Genomic DNA, 10,020 nt, shown 5'->3' on the forward strand with positions numbered 1-10,020 from the left:
ACGTTTAAAACTACCCTTCTTTGTCGGTTTTCAGCAAAAGAAAGTGGACCGAAGGTCTGGTGTGCTATGGTAAGAGATTAGAATCGAATGATATGAAATATATCACAAAACAAAAATAATAAATTGTACCAACCACAAACTGACTTATGACTTAGCTAGCAAAGCCGCTCTATCAAACTATAAACAAACTCTGTGTGGTTCGTTATCCAACAACGCACGCTCATGACATGACAAAGTAAATTTCACTCCGTCAGAAGTTTATTTCCATTGGTTATGTTATAAAACAATTGATGTATGTGCTTTGCGCTGTGCATCATCGAATTATGATGCACTTGGGAAGTATGGGGGGCATTCAAGAAGCTCAATGGAGCTGCTCTGGGCTGTACTTCTCTTGTACTCTCCAAACTTCTTCAAGGCATCATAACTTGAAGACGCATGCTAAAGCATGAATCAATTGTTAAACGGTGGTGGAAGCTTATTAGTGGTTTTTATATTCAACTGTCCTTTGAATTATGTTTTTTTTTTCCAGGGGTCTGGTTTTGTTGTGGTGACAGACGCAACTGAGTGGGAATATGAGACACACATGAGACATGCAAAAGACAGAGTGGTATGTGTAACGTATACATATTTACTTGGTATACTTTGGACTCATGTTGTGTTGTCTGTTACGATTAGGTTTAATAATCAGGCCCTGGTTATTCTAAAGGTGGATAACGCTATCCACCAGATAAATCACTATCCAGCGGATAGCGTGGTTTGTTTTGTTGACAGTTATCCACTGGATACCTATTTATCTGACCTGGGTTGTTCAAAAGGTGGATAGCGTTATCCGCCGGATAAACCACTATCCAGTGGATAAATCACTATCTAACGGATGGCGTGGTTTGTTTTGTTAACATTTATCCGCTGGATAATGATTCATCTGGTGGATAGCGTTATCCACCCTTTGAACTGCTGGGCCCTGGTGGATAGTGTTATTCAGCCTTCGAACAACAGGGGCCAGGTGAAATGAGTTTCTGAGCGGTTTTTTTTTTTTTTTGGCAGATGCGCAACATTTTGATAACAAATGGTAGAAATTAACCAACCTCGTTCCCAGGGTCTCTCCCCCTGCGGAGACAGGGGTCGGGAAGATGCATATGAGAGACCCTTGAAACAAGGGTGGAAATCAATGCTCACTGTTGTAAGCGTTGGTGAGATTACTTCAATAACAAAAATACAAGCGACCCTTGTTTCCCTCAGTGTCTTAAATCATATATCGAGAAGCACACAGCCATTTGTTCTGCCTTAAGGAAGTTCGTGCGAACATTTTCCAGTCGATAGATTTTTTTAAATTTTTACTGCAGTCAGATAATGAGTTACTTGTGTGAGGAATGCCAAAAAAAAATGAGGGGTCACCAACTTCATTTCAGAGATAAAGCTTGTGGAAAACTACCCTGATTATGAAAAATCGTAATTCAGCGTGGTTTACGGCGGTTTATAGTTAAAATATTGAAGGTGAGTCAACAAAGGCAAACGATCTTAGTCATATTTTGTAGAAGTGGGTCTGTTGCGTAGATAATTCCAAATGTTGCCAACATTTTCACAAACTTAACCCTTCAAGAGGCATTTGAAACTGCCCCACAGATAAATGAAGAGCTAAGAAGAAGGGAATTCGATGGTGCATTTCGCAAAAAATTCAAACTTCTAATCGATAGATTTTCTTCATTTTTTCGCTAAACTTAGAAAATCAGTAGAGAAAATGATCCATCCAAGGAAAAAAATAGGGGTCACTGAATGTCCAAGATCATTAAATCCAGGCAAAGCTATAGTAATGGCCATCTGCCAGGTTATCATTGTTCATTTTATTACTTAGCACCCGCTCGATGCATGACGTGGCGAGTAAATTTGCGTGCGCAGAAAGGATGCATAGAAACAATTAGGGCCAACGTCCTTAAATCCTAGCCTGGAAGGAATAATAGCCTGCGCAATGACTCTTCCCCCCCCCCCCCCACTCCTATGCCCTCCGCTCCCTGCCCCTCTGGCGCAGGGTGTATGACCACTTGCGACTATATCTTCCTACAGAGTTGCCTGCTGGCAGTTGGAAAGAATCAGGTCTGGGCTGGTTCCTTGGATACCACTATCTACGTCATCAACACGCAGACTGGGAAAGGTAAGACCAGGCAAAGTTGTTGTTGTTGTTTTTATCGTAGGCAGTTTGTCCTCTTGACGCAGATGTTAGTCTCTGTGGTCTTTCAACTGTTGTTCTGCAACAGTTGACCGTTGGCCATTTATGACGAGGGGTATTATCAATCTGCGTCCCCTTCAACGTTCCTTCCCCACCTATTCTGAACAGGTTTTCGGCGTTGAACTTCAGGATCTTCTCGTTCAAGTTTATTTTAGTTCTGTATAGCACCTGAAAAGTTTCATACCAATGTTTGCGGGTAACAAAACTATCTATAAACATCAAGTTTCAATAGTTATTTTTGTCCAATATTTTTTTAGCCGATCAACAACTGTTAGGACATCGGGACTCTATTTCACACATGACCAAAACTGTCGACAGTCAAGGGTAGGTATCTTCTCATAGAGTCTAGCATGGCTGAGTAAATATTAAACACTTTCTGCTATACATTGTCAAAGTGTTCCTACATAGCCTACATAGTTAGCGTTCCGGGGAGGGTGGATGAGCAAACTGCGGTCGTGCGAAATTCGGGTGAGAGCAAAAAATCGACGGAATCACCCCCCCCCCCCCAATCCGTCAATTTTTTGCCATCACCCCAATTTTCCACCGACCAGCAGGCATGAAACTCTTTGCATACGGGAACGCTTGCTATGATTGCAACTTTCAAATGAGAGACTTTGAGCACTGCATTCAAGCATGTGCTGCTACTTTTTTTATGCGCTGCTTTGTTGTCTTTTTACTAGTCGTAAATTACACCTGTTATTTTGACTGCTATAAATTCAACAAACTTGATTTGTGTTTGTCTCACAGGAACACCACGGTATGGAGCGCCAGTTCCGACGGACAGATTGTTGGATGGGATCCTGTGACACTCACAACAAAGAAGGAGGTAAGAAGAGCACATTGTAGTGTTATGTTTAGTGATTCTCCAAATGGCCCGACTGTGCTTCCAGCTTGGTCTGTTTAGGTTTTGTGATTTCCTTCGCAACAGCGTTTCAATTTTGGGGCAGTAGTGAGAGCGCTCGCCTTCCACCAATGTGGCCGGGCTTCGATTCCGCCCAGATGTGGGTTGAGTTTGTTGCTGGTTCTTGCCTTGCTCTAAGGGTTTTTTCCGGGTACTCCGGTTTTCCTCCCCCCACAAAAACCAATATCTCCAAATTCCAATTCGACCAGGGCAGAGGACCTTCATGAAAACCAGCTAAAGCTTATGTGGCTTCCTCTCTAAATATTGTGGTTTATTTATATCACCGGTTTTCTACTTAAACTTTGCTTGAACCTAATGGCCTTAAAGGACGATGCTTATCTGAAATTTCTGTATCGTGAAGTGCTTAGGAGTATCCCAACTCTAGTGGATACTTGTAGAATACTTTTCCATCGCAGGGTAATCCTTCAAACATTTGACTGGCCATTACCCATTTATTTACCTGGATGGAGAGAGGCACTTTGCTTGCTACATTAAGATGGTGCCTAAAAATGCCGATTTGTGATAACGACATTGAGAAAAGTTTCAAAGGGCACTACCAATCGAGTCACAGTTTCAACACTAGTAAAACGCCAACAAAAACTTCTAAGATTGATTTTGGGTTTGTTTACCTCCTCCAGCGGATGCTTCTCTTTTTTCCAGTGACTATTCTTTGCAAAACTTCCAGTAACCCATCTTTTTCTGTGCCCATCCAGTGTGAGGCAAAAGAATCCTCTAGACGACAAAAAGTCAGGGAAGTGTGAAAACAAGGTCGCCGCTTTCTCGTCCTTGCACGCGCGGCGTTTTATCTTCTGGTTTGTTTTTTTGCTGCTAAAAGTCTTCTTTGCAAGATGTGTGAAGGCGAAGATACTAACTTAAGACCGTCTGCGTTTTTCTTTTTTTCACAGCTTCAGGTGCAACTCAACCAAAAAGACAGGAAAACCCTTGACTGGTTTACTGCTGTAGGAGACACTTTCTGGTGTGGTGAGTGACACTCGATGCTTTAACGTATAGATTAGATTCTTCCAAAAAAAAAACACAAAACAATAACAACAAGAAACTGGCTTGTTTTATTTTCTATACAAACCCGCGAAACAAAGGGGACAGTGGACCTTGCTGATACGATCATCTTGTCATAAGACCACTTTTTTTTCCAATCCAAAGACTTAGTCAGGCCACTACTTAAAGAAGCTCAGTTACATTATTTTGAGTTATTTTGGCCACGTGCAAAAGTACCTTTCAGTTGAAGGAAACCTGAAAGACAATGAGAAACCATAAAAGAACAAGGATGGTAAAGGATAGAGAAGTTTAACACGGAATAAACACGGCGACCTCAAAAAACTTACGCTAAACTTTTCAAGATGCGCAAATTGTGACGTAGCTCCTTTAATTCGGGTTAGGGTTTGGCAACATGTTGCGATTCCCTTACGGCCATTTACTTTATTGATTGTTTTAGTTCTATAATACGACCACCCCAAATTTGCTGTGGTATTGATCATGGAATATTTTGTCCATACCTTTGTCGTTCGGTTTTGTTAGTTAGTTCAATTTCATTAACTCGGTCATATTTTGGTGCCTTAAACAGGTGGACAGAAAAATGTGGCTTGCTAGATCTTTTCTCAATTGGTATCAATCCTCGCCTCTTTTTAGCAGAGGTTTTGCTAAGGGGCTCTACAAAAAACATAAGTCTAAATTAAATCAATTACAGGAATAAGCTATTAGATATTGCCTTGTGAAAAGAAGTTATTGAGTGTAAGCATAAACTTCTAGAAAACAATTTGAATCGAAACGAAGAAGTTTGTTGTGCTTGAAATGAGAGTCATTAAATTAAACATCCGATTTCACTGCATACATGTATCTCTTATTTCTGTTTTTTCATTGTATAAAAGAGTTAATCTAGAGTGGTCGTCCGTTTTCTAAGGATCATTTCTTTCGGGATTTAACAACAGCCATCAAATTTTTTTCACTTTTTTGGGGAGTTTGGCACTTTTGGGTTGTAGCAACTTTCAAGGGTATCTCATGTCGAAATTTGCTCCATTATGACCATCGTCATTTAGTTGTGGTGCGTAAACTAGCTTTTTTGTGTTGCTTCCATAGCAACGAAGTTTTCAGTTTACGTCATTAATTACGAGAGAGTTGATGAAGCCACTAAAGTTTTAACTTCCAAGGAAGACGAACAAATGAGCATTGATTGCATGTGCAAAGTGTCTGATACACGGGTAGGTGAAGGAAAAATTGTTTTGACACTCTTTGTTGTTGTTAGTTTTGCTTCCCTTTGTTGCTTTTTGAGTGGATGTCAAAGAAGTTTTCTTAATTGACGTAGTAGGTTTATTTGTGTTATCTTTGTCTGTCTGTCAGTTAGTCCGTCAGTTAGCTGAATCAGTCGATCAGTCGGTCGGTCAGTCAGTAAATTTAATCAGTCTGTCAGTTTTTTAGTCCGTCCGTCCATCAGTCCGTCCGTCGGTCCGTCCGTCCGTCCGTCAGTCAGTCCATCTGCGGTCCGTCCGTCCGTCCGTCCGTCAGTCAGTCTGTAAATTCAATCAGTCAGTCAGTTTTATTAGTCTGTTTGTCTGTCAGTCAGTCTGTCCGTCCATCCGTCAGACAGTCAGTCATTTGTTCATCCATTCCGGCATTCATTCATTTAGCCAACCGGTTGGTCAGTAGGTCATGTAGACAGTCAGTCTTGCTTTTGTGTTCGTAGTTTGTTATCATTCCTTTTTTCTGCACTAGGTGTGGACGGGCTGTCACAGGCAGGGTCTTATCGTCATCTGGAACACTGATACTTGCGAAAAGGAACATCGTAAAGTTTGCGACTGCGGAGGCTTCACATACATGCTCCAAGTTGATAACAAGGTAATTAACATGTTCGCCATAATGTTATCAGATTCACTGTCTTACACACCTAACGACGCACAATCCCATTGTTCGATCGAGTACATTGATTTAATAATCAGCGGGGATTTCTCAGGTTGAGCAAAAAGAAGGAAAGACAATTTCGAGGTCAAGTGAATTCGGTATCTGGTCAGAAGTTCTCAATTTCGTTTAGAAGACGCTGTGGCCTCATGGTTAGTGCTCTGGACTTCAGGATCGAGCGGTCCTGGTTCGAACCCTGGCCACTGTTCATGAACAAAAAACTTAACTCTCGCACCTAGCACCCCCCCCCCCTTCCTCCGGGCTCTCACAGTGCCTCTCTCCATCCAGGTGTGTAAATTGGCACAAGCGAATTCAGGGGGTAACCCTGCGATGGACTAGCATCCCATCCAGGGTGGTGGGGGAGGGGGGGAAGCAGAAATACTCTTAGTCACTTAATGCCACGGAAACCAAGATAGGCTCCAGCGTATGGACCAATCAATCAATCAATCAATCAATCAATCAATCAATCAATCAATCAATCAATCAATCAATCTATCAACCAACCAACCATCCAACCAACCAACCAACCAACCAACCAACCAATCAATCAATCAATCAATCGATCAATCAATCAATTGCCGCTTTTCATGTGACGTCATCATTTTCCAAAAGAGGAAATTACCAATTCCTCTGAAGTTTTAGTTTCTTCAGATGTAAGACCCTTTAATAACTTGATGTTTTGCAACGTTTAAGCTTGGCAGGGTTCCTCATTTTGAAATAGGGCACGTTTGAATTTCCAAGTTTATGCGTTGTGTGACATTAAATGGCGGCCCGATAAGGTTCTCGACCCTTTAAGACCCTTTAATAACTTGATGTTTTGCAACGTTTAAGCTTGGCAGGGTTCCTCATTTTGGAATAGGGCACGTTTGAATTTCCAAGTTTATGCGTTGTGTGACATTAAATGGCGGCCCGATAAGGTTCTCGAGTAGGTCAAAAGATGAGTTATTGCTCAAGGCTTTTGCTAACTAAACAGTTGTTGCTCTATAAAAAGTGTTAATTTCAATGTTTCGGAGCTCTAGAGTAATAACTTTTCGTTTCAGTGGCAAAACTCGATGACAAATGTTTTTGTTACTTTACGGCCGCCATGTTTGTGTCCCTCCGAGGGGCACAAACATGGCGACTCCATACAAAGCTCTATAAATTTGAGTGAAACACTTCTCCGAATAACGGGAGATTGAAAAACCGCACAGACCTAAATCTTGGTGAGGTTTTTTATATACCAATCATCTTTCATATCCCAGCTTCTTGACTTAATGTATTGATTGGTTATGATTTTTATTTTTGATGGCGTGACACTGCAAACCAGCCATAGGCCTGACACAGACGTTTCCGATGCTTCTACCTCGTCATGTCAGGATGGTCATGCTACTTTATCCCGTTATAGTTGCTGCTCGTTTTGTTAGCCGATGAAGCCAAGACTGTTTTCTTTTGAAGAAAGTTACTTTAACGCAAATTTCAAATTTGAATTGGCTCCTTTTTATACAATCAGCCATGTTAAGGCAAGTAAACATTTCTTATGGAAAGTGAAAACCAAGGAATTTTTGTTGTCTTTGCGAGTTGGACTTATAGGATTTTAACGTTATTTAAATCTTATGATCATTATTTACATTTCTGGTTGCTGTAGGTCTGGGCTGGAAGCAAAAGTGGCACGATCTATGTGCTGAACACCGAGAGTTGTAAAGTAGAAATGGTACGCGTTAATTATAATTAATGAGCTCATGACCTAAATTTATGTCGTCTAGTCAGAATCTTCCGTGATCGGATGCTTGTTGCCTTTTTTTATCCTTTGCGCTCTTACATAAATTTGCTCGCCCTATCTGAAACATTATCTCTGAAACATCATATCCGAAACCTTTTATCTGCACTCGGGAACAAAAGTCAACTTTTACGACCCACCACCTCCCCAAGCTCAGGATATATATTTGTTTCATACCTATTGCCTTTGCGCTAGCAGTGGCGGGCTCTTCCCTCAACTTAGCCCTATGCGATGAGGTAACATTGAAAGAGAGCTATCTGCCATTTTGGGGGCGTTATGCAAGGCTTAAGTGGAACAAAGTCAGAGAAACAATACGGGAAACCTGAATAGCGGTTGCAACGAAGACGAAGCTAGTAAAACAAGTGGCAAAACGAGAGAATCTTATTCGTATCCTCATATCCTCGCATCCTACAGTGTTACTGTGAATTGCTTTTTGTTTTGTTTTGTTTTCTCTTGGATTTTTTTCTAACTGTACTACCACAAACTCGTTTTATTTCAGGAGTTATGTTTACACCAGGACCGAGTTCGCTCCATGTGCATTACAGACTACGGGTTTGTGATTTCGGGTCCCGGGTCAAGGGACGGGCGCATTGCTGTCTGGAGATCGCATCTTGCCACGGATTGCCCAAAGAGTCCCGAACCCGAGGAGGAAACAAAAGAGGCTGGTATTTGTGAGGTGGATGGCTTTGAAATGGTCCGCAAGAAAGATACAGTCCAATTTGATCTGGAACGCAATCAAACACGCTACATCACAAAATCCGCTACTTATTAATCTGTGAATAGTAATCACAAGATGCCGGATGGGATTTTGAAACTTCCTTGCTTTGTGACAATCTGTTATTATTTGAGTTCGTAATTCAACGCCTCCACCATCTTGTTTTTAGAAATTACCTTTTTCAAAATTGTCAAGGTTTCAGGAATACGTTCAACAATGCATCCCGAAAACTTTCTTATTTCCAGGGTGCTATGAAACCCTTAACCTTGTGAAACACTTAAAATTCCAACTTTGTTCCTTGTATTCTCGGATCCTCTCAAATAAATACCAACCTCGTTCCCAGGGTCTCTCAACGAGATTGATTGGACAAATACTTGAAAACAATAACTGTACCTCTGCTATTCCCGTACAAATGTGTAACGATTTTAATGATACGTAGTAATCCTAGATTTGAGATTGATGTCGTGTGATAGAAAATTGCAGTTAGGTCCTTAACAAACCGTTGGATTTTTAGTTCAAAATTTATAAAGGGGACAAAAACTTTTAGTTTGCCGCGGGGGAGGGGGGTGGAGTTAAAAAAAAAATCGACAATTTTTAGTTGGGAATTTAAGTATTCTTAAAGGCTGTTTAATTAGAAAAGATCTAAATAGTTATTAATTAATAGAGATTATATACAAACTATTTATAAATATATACTGAAAAATGTATTGTATAACCGGACTCCCATTTTGAGTGTGAACCGCCTTAATAAAACGATATTTGTATGAGAAAGATCTTCGATCAGGTCAGCTGTTGCTAGCTTGAAGCGTAAAGAATGACGCGATTGTAATATTCGGTTCAAATTATTTGATACGATTAACTTTGGTCTTCTGCAAAGAAGAAGTGCCCCAAGCCCTCTAGGTTGGGGTTTGGGCGTAGCGCCGATCACGTGCCCCACCCAGTAAGGACCCAGTACGGTCACCCGAAGACCCAGTCTCCAACCCCTTCCCGCTATCCTCGCCAGTTTTTGTTTTACACTTCCCGTTGCCGTTCGCCCTAGGTACTCCCTAACTAACTGATCATCTGAGACTGCCTTGCTCTTATGTTCCCGTTAAGTGGCACGGAATGAGTTATGTGGATGAATCTTTATGGACAAAAAAAATGTAAATGAGGAAGCGATCGTTGCAGTTGTGTTTGAAATTCATTGGAGCTCCGTTCAAGCTAACTAGCGCAAGCGGCAATGGGAAGCTGTGAGGGTAACGAGGGGGAGGCGAGGTTTGGGTCTTCGGGTGACTAGCCCTTTTGTTTTTGTTTTTGTTTTTTGTTTTTGCTTTTTTCCCATTTCACTCTCCGTTGTTCGCTATTATTATTCTAATGCGAATAAGGCAATCTGTTCGGTTTAGCTATCGTTCATTACAGTCGCAAGTATGCAGTGACTCGAGATCGGACAGTGATCTTTTTGTTCCTCGGGAGTATTTAAGGAATATTTTATTTTACCGCAATTGCTACTAATCTGAATAATCTAATCTGATTGG

At 41.1% G+C, this 10,020-nt stretch overlaps 1 protein-coding gene across 2 annotated transcripts in view; it reads left to right on the top strand.

Moving 5' to 3' along the window:
- LOC145501875 (DENN domain-containing protein 3-like) overlaps window positions 1-9,988 on the top strand; it is a 47,104-nt gene extending 37,116 nt beyond the window's left edge. For both annotated transcript variants that reach the window (XM_081481265.1, XM_081481273.1), the window contains 10 exons: window positions 35-69; window positions 530-607; window positions 2,062-2,149; window positions 2,482-2,548; window positions 2,972-3,050; window positions 4,031-4,106; window positions 5,220-5,341; window positions 5,853-5,975; window positions 7,660-7,725; window positions 8,291-9,988. In XM_081481265.1, coding sequence (XP_081337391.1) covers window positions 35-69; window positions 530-607; window positions 2,062-2,149; window positions 2,482-2,548; window positions 2,972-3,050; window positions 4,031-4,106; window positions 5,220-5,341; window positions 5,853-5,975; window positions 7,660-7,725; window positions 8,291-8,563 — 1,007 coding nt within the window. In that variant the 3' untranslated portion in view covers window positions 8,564-9,988. The remainder of the gene's footprint in view (window positions 1-34; window positions 70-529; window positions 608-2,061; window positions 2,150-2,481; window positions 2,549-2,971; window positions 3,051-4,030; window positions 4,107-5,219; window positions 5,342-5,852; window positions 5,976-7,659; window positions 7,726-8,290) is intronic.
- Window positions 9,989-10,020: the final 32 nt, after the last annotated feature.

Source organism: Orbicella franksi, chromosome 1 (genome assembly GCF_964199315.1).
Source record: "Orbicella franksi chromosome 1, jaOrbFran1.1, whole genome shotgun sequence".
Classification (NCBI taxonomy): domain Eukaryota; kingdom Metazoa; phylum Cnidaria; class Anthozoa; order Scleractinia; family Merulinidae; genus Orbicella; species Orbicella franksi.